Genomic DNA, 20811 nt, shown 5'->3' with positions numbered 1-20811 from the left:
TAAGTGAGTCTGGGCTAGCGTGATGTACGCGCGTCATGGAAACCGTAAGAGGCGGAAAGGAGAAGACGAAGGACCCGCTTTGGAGTCCTTTAAAAGGGAACGTATGTAAGTGTCCATGTACATATATGTGTACATACACACACACACACACACACACACACATATATATATATATATAGTGAGCGCACTCCTTTTTTCGTCGAGGACCTCCGACGTTTACGTCTCGTTGATCTTTACGCCCTGCTCGAAGACGAAATTAGCGGGCCCCTTCGACGCTGAAGGAATTACAAGTTCATTTTGACTGTATCGAAAAATATCACGAAAAGTGATAAAATTCCTGATCTTCTCTTTTCGCGCCTGAACAACTGATGTCGGTGAAGATCCACAAAGATCTACGCAAGTGGATAAAACTGGATGGCGAATTTATTGGTCCGCTGACAATACACCGGCGGCTGCAGGGTCATTTCTCCGAATGGAACTCGTTTGGTCCAGAACTGGCCGGGCGAGATACTCGCAGATTAACCCATGATCTCTGATCTCACCTGACCAGATGCTGGACCACCTCTTATTCCAATGTTACGGGACAGGTGTTCTACTTGTCGTCCATAGCGGACATGTTAAGTTGCGTATGTTAATATATTGATCGTAACTCGTGCGGTAATCGAGTTAAAAATGAGAGATCGGCCCTTCGGTCTTTCTCCATCTGCTTAATATTAACGGGTAAATATGCGGACGCTATTCTGACGGTTATAAAAACTCAATAATCTCTACAAATTTTAGCAACAAATATTACATCGTCCCGTCGCGGGCAAGGGTAAATTTTAATTCCATCATTAATTAAGCCGTGCGTCTCGCCGCGACGGGCTCGACGAACTCACGTCGTTAATCTTACGAATAACGCTTGACGCCGTGGTCGATCATTAATAAAGACGCTTCCGATACAAGATCCGCTAACAAACTTCCGCGTTTTCCGCGGTATCGGTATCTCGATCGGTCCGCCGACCACGATCGATAGACCACGGCGCAGTCCTCGCGACGCGAGACAGAGTCCCGAGGAGGGTCCTCGGGATGCAGCGAATCATTATTTCCCCTGGATCGTCTCCAAATCTCGCGCGTATTCCGTATTCTGGCGGGGCTCGAGTCTTCTCCGGGAGCAAGTTCAGAGGTTGCGAAGACGACGGGGACGATAATCGTTTCCACGGGCGATCCTCGCGTTCCTCCGCGATATTTCACATTATTTCCTACTCGAGAGACGCGCCGTTAACGGTGGGAGGCGGCGAAGAGAGATGAGGGACAAAGAGCGGGCGAATCCAGGATCGGGGAGGATAAGGGTCCGAAGAAATGGCTAAGGACCAAGGAGAGAAAGAGAGAAGCGAGGGAACCTCGATCCTCGCGAAAGATCGCGGCTGATGCTCAAAGGTAAAAGACGGCTTCTTTGAGGCAGTATTAGCCGGCCGATTCCACGGAGTTTACGTCTTCTCCGGGCCTCGAGAATTCGATCATGAAATACGATACCTTGTATATTTGTAGAAGTAATAACGGACGTTGGATGAGGTGGCTCCCGTAGAGGGATACCACCAAGGGTGGCCGCCCGCGGGGGGGGGGGGGTCGTCGGTGAAGGTGAGGAGGTGGAGGAACTGGAGGGTAGCTTGGCGACACTCAAGTCTTCCCTCTCTTCTCCTCTTCTCTCTCTCTCTCTCTCTCTCTCTCTCTCTCTCTCTGTTTCTCTTGCTTACTATCTCCCTCGCTCTCTTGGAGTTGTACAAGGGTCCATCTCATAGCAACGCCCACGGAAACTCGAATCGATACGACGCACTGTTCTGGAAATTCGCCGGATTTTCGCGCTCGTTTTCGAATTTGGCATTGGCGCGGCTTCTCGCCGAAATGGCCTCGCGCGCATGATCGGGCAAGGTCGACGCGACACTACCTTGACGCGGCGCGTTGCGTCGCAGCACCGCTCGCTGAGAATTTTCGCGCCCCGAGATTTGCGAGATCGGCGACGCTAGCGCGGCACTGCTCGATGCACGCGAATCGATGGCTATAATTTTTGCCCGGCGAACGGACGGATGAAAGCACCGCACAGTGTCGATCGATGATCGAACAAGAATGTCAACATGTCTTCCCATGCGTCTTTCACGCAATGATTATTATTATATACCGACTTGATAAGGCATGTTTCATGTTCTGGCCAGTCTTTACGATCGATTATTTGTTACTGTCGAAAATTTACCCGCGAACGACCGTCGCTAGGAAACTGACAACGAGGGGGATGCGGAGGAAGCAACGCAAAAGAAGGAACGAAGGGTCGGGATGTCTCTGTATCATCGTTGATAAAGAACTTCTTATCAAACCGTCGGAGCGAGACGCTTTCGACGCTCGTTGAAAAAAAAGACCGGCTAGAACATGCGAGTCCTGGTAACGCACACGGATCCATACACCGAGTTCCGCATCCTTCTGCGCTTCGATTACTACTTCCTCCTTTACGAGAAGCAGTATCCAGAGAGGTAGCTCGTCTTTCCTTCTTACCGACGTGCCGCGCGGCCGAGAGGTCGGGACGGGGACCGAATCGAGATGAAAATCGCAACCCCCGCATTCCACCCTTCTTGTATCGGTAAAATCGACGTGCATGTACGTATGTATCGTCGACTTACTCATACCTGCGCACCTTCGGGACTGCATAACGCAGTTATATTCTCGGCAATGCGATCGGGCTATTCGCGATAATACCGATATTGACACCAATGAATACCAAGATAACGTCAATTAACAATCGAAACCATGTCTACATTTTGATAAATATCACCCGGCGATATTATCTCGAGATCCTTCGACCTCGATAAGTAAATATCGTCACATGTATGCGCAATTGTTCCTTCGAATACAATGCGCGCGCGATCGCTAAGAAGTAAATAGAAATTTTGGCCATATGAATTATTCGCACACCAAGCAGAAACAATGTGTCGCGCGACTCTGTTTGGCCGGGGTATCGCAGTCGGGGATCTAGAAATGGCGCGGCTGGAATGCGAGAGAGAGAAGTTTCTCCTCGTTTTTATCGGCGTGTCCAGCCAGGCGTCTTGTCATGCATGACCGATATTGATATGTGTACGCGTGTATTGGAGAGCAAGCCGTCGACGTGGGAGGAGCGGTCCCTTTCTCCCTTACGCGCGTGAGCGCATGTACCTCTTTCCTCTTCCCCCGTCTCGGCGCATTCGTTTTCAGAGCGGAAGTTCGTGCACGAGAAATCCGGAAAATTGGACGAAGCGGTCGCATCTACTGTTACCGACGAGCGCTCTTCAAATGAACGATCAGCTGGAATCCCATAAGTCGACGGGGTCGATAGTTGGAGCGGTATAAAACATTTCGAGTGGCTCGCGACGCGTGCACGGTGCTTTTATCGAATGCAAACGTCTTCCGCCCTCTTGTTGAAGCGATTGAGAATAATGGCGTGTTCATTTTTCACAGGAACTTTCGTTGACAACAAATTCCACGTGTACGCGTAAACACGCAGCGAGAAGGGTATTTATGAAAAAAATATACGGGGAAAATATACCGCAGTGTGTGAAGCGGTTAGAAAACATGTAGGGAATACAAACTGCGACGAGAAGGGATCTAAATCCAATCAGAGGCGCCGGGAATTAAATTTTCTAATGCAGACAGTTTGAACTAAATCAGGGGCGACTGGGATTTTAGAGCGAATAAAGCTGTTCTAACACGAAGGAAGTAACGCAATCCTTGTTGAACGCGCGTGAATCCTGTCGCAAGTGTGAAAACACACGTACAGGAGCAGCGAGAAAACGTTTACTTTTGCGCATATGCGCACGTATGATGATGTATAACATCGAGATCTCGAGCCAGTTGACCACCGCTGTCGAGAATTTGTCTACACGAACGATTGTGGTCACTCACGGCACAGGGTGTTCCAGATTACCTCGCTACCGGCCGATCCAGTTTTCATTCCGGTTTCTTCGGGGTGAAGTTCATCCCGGGAACGGGGGCCGAGCGCTGTCAACACAGAGGCGCGCGCACGGAATGACAAATGTCGCGGCGACCGCTAATGTTGCTGCACAACAAATTATATCCAGGGCGATAAAATCTATCCCTGGAGCTAGATAAATAGTGCTCGAGAGAACGACACGCCGTTTATAAGTTCGCGGGAGACTCAGAAGCGTTTTCGCCTCGCTGCGTTTTAGTGTGTATTCTCGCAGCCGCCAACGGCGGAAAACTTGAGACCTTAAACGCGATTCGCGGACAAGCGTGTTTGTCGCGTTTTACAGTGTTTCTTTCTTTGCTGTGTCGCAGGTAAAACCCGAACGAGGAGGAAGTCCTGGACGATTCGCTGGCGCGATGTGCCTCCGGAGCACATGGATCCCGAGAATCATTCAAAGTTACTCGCCAATTAATTCCGCAATTCACAGGCCGGTCGATCGTGCACTTTGCGATCACTGCCGGTGCCTTTTCTCCTACGATTATAACGGAACGGAAGAAGAAGAGAAGGAGTTTGTAAGCTTTGTGAAACGCGCGCGCGAGTCTCGAATCTCAGAGAGAATCAGAGAGATAAATAAACGTGAGAGAGAACGCCCCACCCAGGAATCGTTCCGGCCCCATCCTGCGCTCCTGTGTTGCTCGTCTTCCCTTCTGCTTCCTCGGACATTAATTTCGTGCAGCGTGCTGCAGGTGCGCCGTCAGGTAAGTACGTGCAATATTATTGGCCGATGTCGGGCAGACGCGCAGCCCGAGCTGTTGCGACTCGGCACGATCCCCATTAACCGTCCCATAAACAGATAATCGTGAATTTCCCGCCGATACCGTTCGCCCAATCAGATAAGACGGTACGTGGAGATACGAAATTATTGTCCTCGCATTTCTCGGCTCGTTCGCGGGCTGGCTGTTACGACGTAAGTGTTAATTAAAGGCAGCTCGCGATCGGATTAGCTACGACTGCGAGACGTTCCGACTCGCAACACTGAGAATTCGTGGCCTTTGGCCAAAGGGAAAAAGAAAAGAAAATAATTGATCCGTAGGAAATGTCACGATCGATGAAGTTCTGAAGTAGTGATTCGTTAGATGCATATTCGGAAGGACTTTTCTCTCAAATTACATTCGCACTGCTTTCGGCTTGGTGTGTTGCGGCATATCGAAGGGATCCTGCCAACCCCGTTAATAGAGGTTACATCTCGCTAACGTTTCTGTTGAAAGACACTACAGCTGCACGGTTTCGCATTATACGACAATCCGCGTCGTACAATTCTCTCGTACGACGGTATGCGTCTGCAGAAAGAACTCTCGCTCGGTGAACTCTCCTCGTCCCGGCGTCGCAGCCAAATGAAGGATTTTCGCGCGGCTCGCTGCCATTATTTGGACGGCGCGGCTACGTCTCTGTTTGTTCTACGAAGTGTAGAACGGAGTCGCGAGGGCGAGAAAGAGGAGTACTCCGTTAATCATTATCCTGGGGTATGTCGAGAGGGCGAAGGAAGCCTCCTTTGAGGCCGGACCACGGCTGCTCTGCCTGGAATTCCAGGGACTCGGATTACAATTTGGCGAGTCCAGGGCGAGGGGAGAGTAAAATGGCCGCCGGCGGTAGGGTAGTTTTGCTCGCCGTAGGGTGGCTACGAGGGTGGCTAACTGGGTGGTCGACGAACAGCGGTAGGAGAGAAGAGGCGGCGAGGGGCCAGCGCGGGTGATGGTGGCGGTGCAAGAGGTGGAGGACGAGATGGAGGAAGAGGTGGAGGAGGTGGAGGAGGTGGAGGTAGCGGTAGGTAAAGGGGACGGCGGTGGCTGAGGGTCGGGGCAGCGGGGACCGACGCTAGCCACAACCCCTTAAGGGTCGAACGAACCCTTGCACCACTACACAGAGTCCAAGAACCCCGGCGCTCTCTCTTTCTCTCTCTCTCGCTTTCTCGTTCTCCTTCTCTCGTTCCCACTCCCGTGTTCTCTCTCTCTCTCTCTCTCTCTCTCTCTCTCTCTCTCTCTCTCTCTCTCTCTCTCTCTCTCTCTCTTTCTCTCTCTCTCTCTCTCTCTCTCTCTCTCTTTCTCTCTCTCTCTCTCTCTCTCCAGCTCTCTCCTTCCGTTCGCATTCGCCGCTACATGCTGTCTCTCTGTCGCACCTTCCACGCTCGCTCTGACTCTCGATTTGTCTCGCTCTCGTCCTCCTCTGTTCCGTCGCGCACCCCCTGGTCGCCCACCCTGTCCCGGCGCTGAACAACCTTTATATCCACAGCCGCTATACTCACCACCACGAGCACCGAGTACGTACGTACGTACGTACTACCTAGCTCGCGTTATTCTCGCGTACGAGGGAGGGAAATGAGCGCGAGAGAGAACGAGAGAGAGAGAGAGAGAGAGAGAGAAAGAGAGAGAGCTCGAGGAACGGGATACACAAGGGTAAGCGAGCGAGACAGGCGAAGAGAGTGAGGGAGAGAGAGAAAGAGGGTGAGGAGCACGAACGTGATGCCGTGAGTAAGCAAGAGCGAGACAAAGAGAATGAGTGTTTGAGGGAAACGGAGATCGCGGCGGCGGCGGCGGCGGCGGCGGCAACGGCGGCGGCGACTGCGAGAAGCGAGGAGAGAAAGGCAGAGAGACCGAGGGTGAAAGAGGCAAGAGAGAGAAAGAGAGAGAACGAGCGAGAGGGTTGGGCGAACACAGGGCGCTCGGGCAAGGGTGGAATTTTAGAGCCGGGACCAGCCTTAAAATACACGCCGCGCGAAATGCCGGGCGTGAATTAGAGCTCCTGCGTATACACATTCGCATCCCCGCGCCGGCGAGGCGAGGCGAGGCGAGGCGAGGCGAGGCGAAGCGAGGCCAGACGAGACGAGACAAGGTGAGGAGAACGACGAACGAACGGACGTACGTACCTTCGGAATTTTCGCAAGCCGCAGAGACGCCCGTTGTTTCTCTCAGTTGCATTTGTGCCGGCCCGAACGGACTGAATTTCAACGATCACGCGCGCTCGCGACGACGAGCATCCCGCGACGTTCATTACCGAGGGGATGCTTAAATGAAACTCCCCGAGTTTTCGTTGAACCTTAACCCTCTAACGCACGATCCACTTTTTATCTCGCGCAAAAGTTACACACGCAACTGTCCCGCGAGTTATGCGCCGTTCTCTCTGCGCGATTTCGCCTTTGCGCGACCGAGAATAATATTAACTGAGACAGTCATATTTTTATCTCGCTCGCGTGTGCAGCGTGATTTCATAAGTATACAAAAGACGCGGTAAGCACCGCGGGGCGCTTTGATACGCTCAATTGGACGCTAAGATCGATAATTATGAAGCCTCGTTTTTAACCGAGCAAACTGCTTTATGAAATCGCGCTCTCTGAAATAAACGAAAGGAAAAGCGCAGAGACACGGAGGAGACATAAGTGAGCCAGAGACGCGAGAAATCTCGCGTTGTTAAGGATTTTTCGTCTGTAGAGAGGATCTTGGAGCGGGGATGTAATCTGTGCATGCCGCGAATAACGTGGGCACAAATAGAGAAGCCGATTATTAATTCGAGCAGCAAAGAAGCAGCTGCTTCTTGTTTTTATCTCAATGTATTAATAGCTGAGACGCGAACTACCAAATATTTCACCGCGTTTATACGCGGCGTAAAATATTCAGTCGGCGCGCGGGGAAAGGGTGCAAGGACCCCCTGATCACCGATAGGATGTTGCTTTATTCGATGACTCGAAAAAAAAAAAGGTAAAAAAGGAAGGAAAGGCAAGCGTTCAAAGTCGGGACGAATAGATCACGGGTGGGGAGTTGAAGATGTACCGTGAATGTTAACATCTCCGACAGCACGCGCGAGACCCATATAAAGGCCAAATCGAGATTTGGCCGGAATATAGGTTACATCGAAAATACGATAATCGGGGAATCGTTTCACCGATAGAAATAATATAGGCAAGATGCCGATAGCAATTATCATCGCGCATAATTAGGTGAATTTCATCAAATGCCTCGTACAAGAGCGATCTAATCTGCTTGCGGAAATAATAATCTTCCGACGCAATTTAGACCGTTCGATTAGAACGACAAATAATGGCATTCGGTAATTTCAAGATTAATTATTCCGCCTAAATTAGGAGGTCGCTTCTCCTGCTGTCATTCTTTCGTGAAACATCTAATCTCCGCGCATTTATTTAAATTTTCGGTAAACACATGCATCTGTATCTTAGCGCGAGCTGCAGACGCGGAACAGAACACTGTTCACTCGGTATGATCTAATTGTTTCGAGCGGTGCGGCGCGGATATTAAACGTCTAATTTTATTCATAATAGTCGAGGGTTAAATATCCGAACGGACAACTTCAGAATAGTAGTTGCGGCAGCTTATTAAGTGTCTTAATAGGTACATCCTTAAATCGCAACAGTGGGGTAAATTACGTTGCGGAGGTTAAGCATTATATCGGTAAAGTTCCGACGGGCGAAACTTTTATTTAAGGACGCGCTGCGCGGGCTTGTCAGGCGTTTCGTTACCGTCGAGCTTAACCGCGGCTAATTTTGTATAATAATTGCTCCTTATAAAGGAGATTTTGAATCTAATATCCGCGCGGCGTTCATCTTGTATTTATCGTCCCACCGGGAAGATGGACAACTCCGTTTTCGAGCTCCCGGTGAGATCTAAATGTGAACATTACGCGACGGACTGTCGCCCGGGATAATCGATATGGACGAACATGACAATCGCACGACTCGATCGCAACGCTTTCGTTTCATATTAACATAAAAAGGTCCTGCTCGTACAACCTCTCGCTACCTTCAATAATGACCAAAGCGAACGTAAAGCCCAAAAAATTAGTATCGCAAATTACGCTTATTATTTGTTAGATTCAACTGCCCTCCCGTTGCCTTCTGGCTTCTGGCCCCTCCACCCCTCAGACATTACAGATATAACACATGTGGACGGACAAGAAGAGCAAATCCTGCAAGCAGCAATCCTGACGGGACTGATATTTTTTCCATCTCACATAGTCCTGCCGCAACAACGGCTACGTCGACGACGATGTCGACGACGACGATGCGCGCGGATTTAACTAATAAGAGCAATTAATGCCGGAGGTAGTAGCTGGAGGGTGGTTTGCCCGCCATAGCATGTCTCTCTCGCCTGGCGGTCGCCTCGGTCAATACCCACCGGACAAGATGGCCGACGCCCACTCCAACACAAACTCGGAGTTACATACATTTATGTACTCAAATGTATAACCCACCCCACACCCCCTCCGGACGGAGTTGCCTTTCTCCTTCCGCCGGCTTCAACCCTCCCCGGTCTCGCCAGCCACTCGGGCTACACGGACACCGAACTTCATCATTATTATCTCGCTGGTCTGGTACCTACCTACCTACCGCCGAGTCTGAATTTTGCAAAAGCCGTGCGGCACACTCGCACCTCCGACAATAATATCGATGCGGCCAGCGAAATTCGGAGGTTGCGTCGATCGATCGTACGCGCTACTAATTACGCGTGCACACTTTTCCGCGCGAGGGTGACGTGAAACTTTCAATGCGTCTGTTTATCGTAATAATGACGTGCTTATTGCGAAAGAACCCCGCGTATATAATGCGTTACGAGGCGATACCAAACTCGCGCGCTTTACTTCCTCGACGACTACAAACAGCGTCGAGTCTGACCTAACGCAGATACTTCGTGAAATTTTTAGCTTATTATTTTTCAAACGTCTTCAGTATTCGCGAGACTACTATTCCCCCTCTCCCCCTTCCTCTCTCCTGCCCATTCATCACGGGAGGAAGTAATGCAAAATAGATTCAACGCCGCTTTTCGGCAAGAGCAGTCGCGTATCGATCCGAAGAGTGGAAAATTCAACAACTGTTTACGCCTCAGCCGCGCTGTTTCCAGTTTGTAAATTATATGCAGCATTTATTATTATCGCTGTCAAATTGCTCTTTCGTCGGAGCTATTACGTTACGCAAATTTAATCGTACTACACGGAGGTTAATTTGAGGCTACTGTCAATCAATGAGACACGATAGGACCTAGTTACTCTTGATAATATTGGGTAACAGTTTAGACGGAAGCGAGTATCAGTAATGATCTTGACTACTAATTAGACACATCGATTCTCGAGATCATTGTGTGAAAAATCACGCAATGATCAGATACAAACAAAATTTCTTGCGCCTTAAATAATTGTTCTCGGAATCTCCACACAAATAATCGCCGGATCGACTCTCGCTCTAAACTAAATATTTGCACATTTTCAATATTTATACGGTAATCAATGTGTGAGAATCAAGAGTAATGAATATTAAATTTACCTTCGCATATATACGTTAGAGAGAATCATTATTAAATAACATAAATTTGTAACTGTAGTGTAATATTTATACAGCGCTGCAGAATGCAGTTCTTCCCGACATTTCCGTATAAATATTTCTTCAACAGTCGATCGCGCGTGATGTAAAGTTCCCAGTGGAGGCTCTACACGGCGTCGGTTCGTTAGAGCACTTTCGTACGTGCGAATGGACCGTGCGAATAGGCACCTCGTAGAGAATCTCGATTGGTCAGTGCGGAGGGGTGGCAAACCCACGCGTCCGATTGGTCAAATTCACCCTTCTCTCAGACGAATGCTGACCCTTCGGGGGTGGGTTCTTGTCGCCGGGAAATATCGCTGATCTGCACCTCAACGCGATACACGCTCGCGGGAATTGAATTACACAGCTGCGCCGTGAAGGAAGAAAAACAACGTAACGCAGCAACACGACGCGTTGCACCGTTTGGGAATACTCACTCGAGTGGCTGCAAACTGCACACGCCGTTCGCAAGCTGTAAATGCGCGAGTAGCGTGTCACCCGGGAAGATATAACGCGCGGTTTTTGCGCCTCGTCGTCGTCGGGAAACACGTCGTCGCCCGATATGCTGCGTCGGAAAGAACGTGTAAAATTAATTAGGCCGATCGTGATAGTGGAATAAAACTCGCGCGGCAGCGTTCCACGGTGACGAGCTCGACGTAAATTGTTATGTCGTTTTATTTATTTGTCGCGGCGGACCTCCCGTCATGTGATAACGACGATAATGCGACTTTCAATATTCACGTTTAATCTCGGTGCATCGGAGACTCGCTTGCTTGTCAAACATTTTACGAGCGTTTATTAGACGTTTCTTATCGGACAGAGCTGAATATCACGCGGTGTTATCACGTCAGTCGCGACGATCCGGTCCTCGGCAATCGATCAACGCGCATGCAAGGATATGTATTCGAATGTAATCGATCTAGGAGCTTAATCCGCTCAATTCAGGCAGAGCCTCGCGAGATCGGGAGTCCCGCGCGACAATACTTCTCCGTCGGTTCTTTATCGGGAAACGGAGAGGGACGGTCGCGCGAGTGGAGTATCGCCGGTAATGAGATTGAAATTAATTCGACATCGCGGTGCCGCGCCGCCACGAGAGAGTGAGATGTTCAACGATAAGATAATTCGACAAATTTGCTCGAGTAACTCCGCGAGATCTCTTCCGTCGGGTCTCGCGAGATAAAACGCCTTCTCGTTCTCCTCTTCGTTTCTTTTTCCTCTTCCTCCTCCTGCCCCTTTTACTCCTCCTCCTCCTCCTTCTCCTCCTCCTCCTCCTCCTCCTCCTCCTCCTCCTCCTCCTCCTCTTCCTCCTCTTTCTCCTCCTCCTGGAAAGTGGTGGCGGTGGTGGTGGTGGACGATATACACGAAGCACGCAGCCGCTTTAACCGGAAGACGAATGATCATTACTTAATCTTTTGACCGAGGACGAGGCGCCGTCGTCGTCCGGGATATCCCGGCTAATCCGGCGCAATTGTTTTCGTCCATGTTGACTGCTTATCTGGCTTAACAGCCGACTAATTCCGCGATCTAACAAACTTCGAGCTTCATGGTCTCCCTGGGCACTTAACCTCCGTTACCCGAGTTTTTCGTCGGGCTGCGAGAGCGACTCGCTAAATTAAAATTGTAAATTTCGCGAGATAACAACAGGGAGGACACCGCGGCGGTAACAACGCGTCGCGGCAACGCGCGATAAAGAGCCATTACGTTTAATGAAATTATCCTGCTGCTCTATAACTGGCTAATTACTCATCTGTTTGTTTGTTTGTTTGTCTTTTTCTACCGAGGATCACGTTGCCTTTTTCGACTTGTTGAAATTGTTTGTGATTAAATTACACCTATATTCGACGTTGACACATTTACGGTGGAAAACGAGTACGAGTTCGATCGAGATGGGGTTGATGTTTAATTGCATCCACGGAGATTACGATGAAAAATAATTTCTCTGTTAAGTTTCTCTCTCTAGAAGTTGTCGAGGTTTTTATCTCTAAACGCTCGCAGCTGTTTCAATTTTTACGTCCAATTTCGACCAGGAAGATCTTCGATAATATTTTGCGCGTGATATTTTAACGTACTCCGTTAACGTGCGCCGTTTCCGCATGCGGTGATATTTTATTGCGTGAAGTTGCAAAATGTACGCTCAGAATTAGGTCCTGGGTTAATATTGTCGCAGGTAATACGCAACGAGCGACTATTATTCATCAGCCAGCAGTCGTGTCGCTAGGTTCAGGTTTGCAACCCTCTGCGCTAGCGTTCAGGATAGACGGTCTTCCGCTGCAAGCTGTATATAGCAACCCCGTCCTCGACTCCCAGGTAGTTTTACACCTGGACTGTACCTCCTATTAGAATGCAACCATGTACTGCAGCGATGCATCTCGAGTTCAGGTACTTCTGGTGCGAGAAGCGCGAGCGAGCGATGGTCTTCTATCGATGTATTTGACTCGCGAATTATTCGCCGTCGACGAATTTACTTCTCGTAAATACATTCATGTCCGACAACTCGACGGAAAGATTGATTTCCATATTATAATTGGCGTCGACGTCAACGTGTTAAAACAGCGTCGTCTTGACACTGTTACTTATGCAGTGGCCCGAGATATGTAGAAACGCGATTTGTATAATTTTCCTCGAGTACTCCGCTATATTTCAATCTTCCATCCAGTCTCTAGAGAATGTATCGCGTTCGATATTAACATGATATCACGCGCTTCGTCCAGTGCACATTTCATTAATTTCATAAATGTGATTTATAAGCATAGTCCAAGTCAATCGTTGCTTTCGAGGAGCAGACAGCAGTAAGGAAAGTTTCGTTATTCTTCCCTTGTTGAAGCGGAAAAGTGATCGCGGCGCTTACGGCGATGATAAATTTTTAATATTACTATTTATACAGAGGAAACGGCCACGATCGACTACGAGGGAAGCGCGAGGAGTGTTTGACATATTTTGTCCGGGAAACCGACAGATCAGGGACGAAAGCGACGCCGCGGAAAGGGTTGGAGGCGGAGGGAGTGAATGCAGGGGTACCTCTGCTCCTGACGTGCAGATTAGTGTCCGCCATTGTAGTGACGTCACCATAGTTAACACGCATTCAGACGGCCCTGAAGAGGCCGGCGAAACTATTGACCGCGATCAACCGCTGAAACCCGTGAGTTTCGCCACTCGCCGTTGAAATTGGTGCGTTTTTTCGCACTCGCTCGATGGGATCGCCGAGGCGCGCGCGATATGCCGGGGCGGCTCGCGCGGAAAGGACCGAGGATCGGTCAGGAGGGACGTCCTTTTGCCTTGGTCGCGCGAACGCGTCGACTGCAGAATGTGTCAGAAGTCGGTTCGCCAGTTGACAGATGAATATGCCCGGAGAACAATAGGGGCCGACCAAAAATTAACGGCATTGTCCTAACTTTGCATTCTGATGCGGCTGTTTGCTCCCGCCGAGTCGATTGCTGCGAAACAAGGACCGAGACCGGCAGACGTGTACCGAGAAAGCTTTGAAAGCTGTCTCTCCCGCCCTTCCCCCACCTGCCATCCCCCTTTCGCTCGCTCTCGCCCTCTCTTGATTACCGCGCCGCGGATTAATCTGATGTTGACGGTGGATCCCGGACTTCGTGATCTATATTTCGCTTGAGGTTTTCGTGGAATCCGCGGAATGATCTCAATGCGAATGCAGAGAACGGGCGAAAATAGGGACGCGATAATATCAGTAGTCAATACTCGTGTGCACACACATTTCGTGACTCACGTCCACAAATTAAATAATAAAATAAGATAATTCAGACATTTTGGTTCCGTTCCTATGCGGAGGGTTTATGCGCAAAGAAGATTGTGCAGATTCTATTATTCGGGGTAAGATGTTATTCTGATATTTGGGTGAACTCGAAAAATCTGGAATTTTCAGTGAATTATTTTCTGCCTGAAGGATCAGAGAATTCTACGGGGTTTCCTCCACATAATATAAATAGATTTTAATTATACTTACGATTTTCCGCCGTTTAGTAGTTAAGATCGCAGTCGCCCATGAGAAAAGTAAGAATACATAATCGATTACTATGTTTTAAAAAAATTCACTTTCATGGACGCAAAATTTATATTTCCACAAGTATTGATGACGATTATTTATTTATAACTGAAAGAGAGAGAGCTCTTGTGAGACGTCGTCGCACAATCTTTTAAGTTTAAAATTCAGAGGATGGACACGTTTATGCGGCAACCTTCAACTGGGCAACCCGGTATGCATCAAAGTATCTCGATGTTGATCCTGCTTGATAAATGCGGGATTGTCCTCGTCGGGTTTCCACTCGTATCGTTACAGCTACACGCTAGATGGCACAATTGATTCTTCGTTAAACGATGACGGGTGTGACGTTCACCCGAAAGGAAAACTGGCCCCTGTTGATTTCTTCCACTTAAAATCGTACTAGTTTCCCTCTTAGGATTCGTGTAGTGTTTGCTTTATCTACAAACGCGACGCTATTGAATCGGCTTCGAGCTGACTTTTTAAGCCGTTGCAAAACACGTTATGCAATGCAATAGGTGGCGGGCGACAGCGACTCGGTGCGAGTTAAACAATTTATATAACGAGCTTTCTACGCCTGACACAGGCGTATCGGAAACCGACGGTGCGGACAGATGGCTACGCGAATCTTTCGCTTCTCGAGCGATCGATCAATCATGATTATCCATAAAATATGCATTCAATTATGATTAATTTGCACGATCTCATGGCCGTATAAATATATTGAATGTCATTATTACTTATGTCACTGTCGTTATTACATATCATTACTCGCGGAGAAATTCAATGTTCGCAATTAAAAAATTGCGTCAGGTGTGACAAGAAAATTATCTCAGGATTATTATTAAACTGTCTCTCTCGTGGAAAATTTCCGATGTATCCGGTATGCGTAACAAATGTTAAAAATCGTAGCCGCGGGTATCCAGAGAGTCGTGTAATTTCTTCGATACACTGAAAAATTGATTCGCGAAGCACGAATTAAAACATCGAAGGGCAGGGGAAGGAGCTACTGTGGGAGAATTGAAGCAAAACTCGACTAGAGCAATACACACACACACGTGTACATTATTTAAAAACAATGTCGTTTATTTGAATCGCACAAGACATACACCGTATCTGCTATGTTTACAATTAGAGACCCCTGCGAGGAAAGCTCGGCCGAGCCTCCACGAAGCCCACGGCCGGAGTTTACTCGGAGACGCCTGGGTTTTATTTCTCGTATTGCCTTAATGTCGATCCTCGGTTAAAAGTGTCTCAATGCCAGGTTTTCTTGTTTTCAACCCGGTCACATACTGTCGCTAGAAACCGAGCTTCGGATTATTTACCCTGGATCAGAAGATTTCCTAAAAATCCAATTTCCCTGCTACGATATTCACCATCTCCCGCGCATTTCTTTTCTCTTCCGCAAATCGACTCCGGTGGAATCTCTCCCTCTCTCTCTCTCTCTCTCCCTCTCTCTCTCTCTCTCTCTCTCTCTCTCTCTCTCTCTCTCATTTTCTCTCTCTCTCTCTCTCTCTCTCTCTCTCTCTCTTTCTCTCATTCTTTCTCTCTTTCTTTCTCCTTGTTCCTCTCTTTTTCTCTCCCTCTCTCTTGCGCTCGTTCTCTTATGTATAATTATAGGAAATATTTCGTAGCTTTAAATTATGTCGACTGCCTAGATACTTCGCTCGACTATATACTTCTTGACATTCGTTCTGGGATTATCTTTTACCATTTTTACGTGATTTACCCTGTGTAGAAACGTTAGAAACCGACCGGGGGGACACGACGGGACAGGATTATCTAGTTTTATCTGTGTATCGGTCGATCGAGATAGCGAGGGGATAGTGCGTGATATACCGTGATTCGGACACGGGCAAACGCTGACATACCGTGATCAACGTGAATCCACCGTGAGTGGCTTTCCACGTTGGATTCGCATTACCCATTTATCGTGACATCGCAGCGTTTATCGCGTCTCCTTAGCGCGAGGATATTCTTCCGCGTCCGCGCATAAATTCGTCATCCTCGTCGTATCCCGCCGGTCCGATCGCCCGCCGCGAGATTTGCATGTGTGACTCCTTTGTTTCGGTGAGGCAGGGAACTTGGTCCTATGTGGGATGAATTCGAAAAGGGTAATAAACTTGTGTGTACGTGTGTATGCACGTATGTGTGTGTATGCGCGTGTATGTACGTGTGAGAAGAAAAGGAAGAATTCTTTTCGAAACCGAAGTACGCGTTGGACGTGCCGCACGATTTTTATCTCGTCGATTGTACACACACACACACACGCGTGCGCCCGCGCGAGCACGTGCGCGCGCGCGCGCACACACAGTGCTCCGTCGCGCGAAGGGGGTTGCCCTCTCTTTCTCTCGCTCGTCTCCCTCGTGTCTATCCTCCGTTCGCGATCCTCGTGGACGACGAAATACGCCGTTACGCGAGAAAAGGAAATCACCGCGTTGAATCTATTCTTCTCTCTCTCTCTCTCTCTCTCTCTTCTCTCTCTCTCTCTCTCTCTCTCTCTCTCTCTCTCTCTCGTCACTATCGTTGAACAATTCTTCGACGACGCGCGTCTCTCATTTTCTCTCCCTCTTTGTTTTCGGATCATCGCTACGGGCAGTGCCATTATTTACAATATGTAGTCGTATAAACGGAGCCTGGCATGTACGTATTTCAGGAATCGATCTAACAAACTTTTAACTAGATAACGAGAGATTTTTTTATCTAGGGCCGTACACGTCTAACACCGAGAGAACTATCTGATATGAGTTTCTTTATCGCTTTTAATGCTTTTCTCGTTCATACTCTCGCCATTGAATTCACGCAAAACTCGCGCAACACTCATTCCCCAGAACGAGAAGGACCACACGCACAACGAAATCGCAAAAAGGACACGCAATCGTCACACGCACGCCATCGTTTTTCTCGCGTCTCGCGGAGTTACTTCTCTCAATTTTTTTTTTATCTTATTGCCTACGCATATATATATATCTCTCTCTCTTTAGGAACAGTTCCCTTCGAAAACGCTCACGTCGACGAGACGTCGTTGAGGAAAACAAAAGGGAAAGGCTAGAAAGGAAAAAAAACTATTTTGCTACTTAAAAGTGGAACGCAGAAAACTCGAACGACGATCGTCGCGTCGCCCGCGAAAGCCTCAGTCTTGGGCGAGGACGAGGGAAAACGGAAATTCGCCATTCTTCCAGGTTGCGCCTCGGTACGGCCGCGGGACGACTTTCGCAGGATCAACGCTCGGTGTCGATCCTGCGAAAACCGAGCGTGGCCCGATCGGCCGTGACGGCAATAAATATAATCAACGAACAAAGCGCGCTGATGATAGTCTCGTCGTGGCTACGAAGCGACCGTCGAAGACGAGGAGGAATCGTCATGATTGTGGAATTGCTTCCGAGATTGTCCAGGACTGAACGTTTCAATTTGGATCTCGTTCATGATTGCTTTTCACGAAACGTCGCTACGATTCTTTTCTTTCTCTCCCTCTCTCTCTCTCTCTTTCTCTCTCTCTCTCTTTATCTCTCTTTTTTTTTTGGATATTTCTAAGAGCGATTCTTTCATCTCGATGGACGCGTCGTGCCACGTGCGCGATCAGCGAGCCATAAACGTAAACAACTTTGGCATTTTCTTAACCGTTAAAAACATCCGCGATAATAATTTAATATCGGTATAAAATAATGAAAGCGCCGCTTAAACTCACTGCAACCGTAATGATAATAGTGACAATCATAATAATAATAATAATATAATAATAATAATAATATAGAACACTAATAATGCGTGTAATAATAGTAATAATAAGACAATAATAATCATATATTACGAAACAATAATAATATTAATAATAATAATGATAATAAAGACAATAATAAGAGCAATAATAATCTTAATAAAGGTAATAAAGTTGCCTATAATAGATATAGTACATTGTACATAGGATCGAGCTAGAGGTTTAGGTACCAGCTTCTCTTTCGTGTCTTACGTAAATCAATTAATCCCAGCGTATCCTAGGTATTGATATATATATATATATATATATATATATAACAGAATCTCGAGTATCGATGTTTTTAAATATATACACACACGGATCGCCGAAGTCGCCGTTCTCCTTACAAGCTAAGGAAATCGAGACGATTAGAAGGTCGATTAGAAAAGGAAGGAAAAATAAACAAGAAAGAAAATAAAAAGAGGAAAGTGGCGCTCCGGTCGTACCGATACGTTAACACGAAGCGACATCGTGTAATGTACAAAAAGATTCCGCTCCGACTTTTCCCTGTATAATTACATACACGGCGAGTTGCAGGTCTCCATAATATTTATACATATATATTACGTTATACAATATGTATATATATATATATATTTCTATTATTAAATAAATAATCTTCAAATGCGATAATAAAGTCAATATGTTCGTTATTCTTATTTATAATATTTATACTCTCCATATTTGCATTTTTATCTTCATATTTATATATGTATACATATATATATTTATATCTCTTCTCATCTGTATGTATATATATGCAGATTTATATTTATAGTGTCTTTTCCCGTTATATTTATAACTATTTATAGCGATATATAATTTAAATAGCTGTACTGAGACTCGCAAACTGGTAACCATTCGTTCGTTCTCTAATGAGTTAAACACAAAGTTAGGACTTGTGTCGATGTACCTTTTCTCTCTTTTCTCCTCTCTCTCTCTCTCTCTCTCTCTCTCTCTCTCTCTCTCTCTCTCTCTCTCTCTCTCGTCGCTCTCTCTTCGCTCTCTCTCTCTCTCTCTCTCTCTCTCTCTCTATACTTTATCTTCGCATCGCCTGAACGCCGTCTTCGCACGTTCCGTCCAGTCTTCACGAGCGTGCGAGGATCGTCTCTCCCTCAAACGAGACGAAAGCCCAACTCGTTCAACTGGATCTTCCGTCTCCCGTTGCTCCTTTTACAACTCGTCGGACCTCCGGACCGTTTCCAGGTCCTCGGGTCGGACGTCTCGAGATCGCGCATCGACCTACCACCTCTCCTAATCCCGAGAGGTGACCTCGGACATTTCGCGTCGAGAGATCCTGCTGAAGTCGCGCTGTCGGAGTGCACACGTCCCTGACGAGATCAGTCCGGCCACGCGCGACTCAGAGTTGTTCGCCGACACAGAGATCTCCCTTGTTCTCGAGGTCCCTGAGGAGGAAGATCCCCGTCTTTAATACACCGGGTAAGGCGGCCTGTGTGGCCACAGCGGCGGGATCGGCGGTAGGCTTCCGTTCCAGGATCAAGTATCTTTGCTGCTGAGAGAGGAGTCCTCGTCCTTGATCACTGGATACGGTATGTCCAGCTTGGGACCCTGCTGCACCACCACTACGCACTTCCTCATGTGCTTCTCTAGTGTGCTCGGTACCGAGAACGGCATCTCGCAGAAACGGCACTTGTACGTGTCCTTACCGTGCCGACCGTGGGTCTTCATGTGCCTTGTCAGCTTGGAGCTTTGAGCGCACGCGTATGAGCAGAGTTCGCACTTGTAGGGCTTCTCGCCGGTGTGCGATCGCCTGTGCACCGTTAGATTCGAGCAGTTCTTGAATACCTTGCCGCAGTACTCGCAAGTGTCGTTCCGACCGCTTCGCTCTTTCTTCAGCAGCGGGCTCGGCAGGCCTTGAAGCGCCAGGGTTGACGTCGTGGCCTTGGACGCCTTACGGAACTCGTTGTTCTCGAGATAATGCGGACTAGGTAGCCAAAGACCGCCAAAGTCCGGCCCGGAGGATCTGGGAAACCCCTGGCCGGAAAAGATATTCGGTGTGGTGGAGGAGTTAAAATTCGTGGGCGAGAGCGCGCTTTCCTTCTCCTTGTTGTTATTAAGGGAGTTGGCGAGGTTGCACGGCGACTCGGTTTTCAGGAAGCCGCTTCGGTGATTTTCCTGCAGCGCTTGCCGATAAGCTTCCGAGTACTGAGCGATATTGCTCAATCCGAACTTCTCCATCAGATCACCCACCAGACTAGCGGGCTTGTCTACCCGACCTCCGCTCTCCTCACCGCTCTGTCCTTGAGTGGTACTCAGGTCCTCCGGGGTGTTCTCCTCCGCGTCCTCTCGCTCGTTCTTCTGCTCGTTCTCCTCGATCTCGTCCAGGTCCATGTTCTCGTCGCAGCTGGACCCGTCGTCCGGTACCGTCTCGACGCTGCCTTGTGGACTAGCAGCCGAGTTCAAGTGATCTTGGTGCTCCTTTCGCATGTGTTTCCTCAACTCGGTAAAGTTTGCCACCTCGACTTCACACACCTCGCATCTCGCCGGTGTGACGCTTTGGCCGTCCTGCGTGCTTTCCTGCTGTTGTTGCTGTTGCTGCTGCTGTTGTTGCTGTTGCTGCTGCTGCTGCTGATACTGCCGCTCCTTATCCCGGTGACTCCGACGGTGGACGATCAGATTCGACTGGAATCGAAACTTCTTGTCGCAGACTTCGCACGTATACACCGTTTCCGAGGAAGAATCGCTGATGATCGGTGTGGAAGCCACCGGAGGACTAGTCTTCTCGCTATCCGTCGAATTGT

At 48.3% G+C, this 20811-nt stretch overlaps 1 protein-coding gene across 3 annotated transcripts in view; it reads right to left on the bottom strand.

Moving 5' to 3' along the window:
• Positions 1–19023: 19023 nt before the first annotated feature.
• The window catches only part of Cph (BCL11 transcription factor chronophage), a 39201-nt gene continuing 37413 nt past the window's right edge, over positions 19024–20811 (bottom strand). For all 3 annotated transcript variants that reach the window (XM_025307262.1, XM_025307263.1, XM_025307261.1), the window contains one exon: positions 19024–20811. This exon is cut by the window's right edge and continues 1086 nt beyond it. In XM_025307262.1, coding sequence (XP_025163047.1) covers positions 19547–20811 — 1265 coding nt within the window. In that variant the 3' untranslated portion in view covers positions 19024–19546.

The sequence above is a fragment of the Harpegnathos saltator genome, unplaced genomic scaffold (genome assembly GCF_003227715.2).
Source record: "Harpegnathos saltator strain DR-91 unplaced genomic scaffold, Hsal_v8.6 scaffold844, whole genome shotgun sequence".
In the NCBI taxonomy this organism is placed as follows: Eukaryota; Metazoa; Arthropoda; class Insecta; order Hymenoptera; family Formicidae; genus Harpegnathos; species Harpegnathos saltator.
This window is presented reverse-complemented; position numbering and strand designations above follow the sequence as displayed.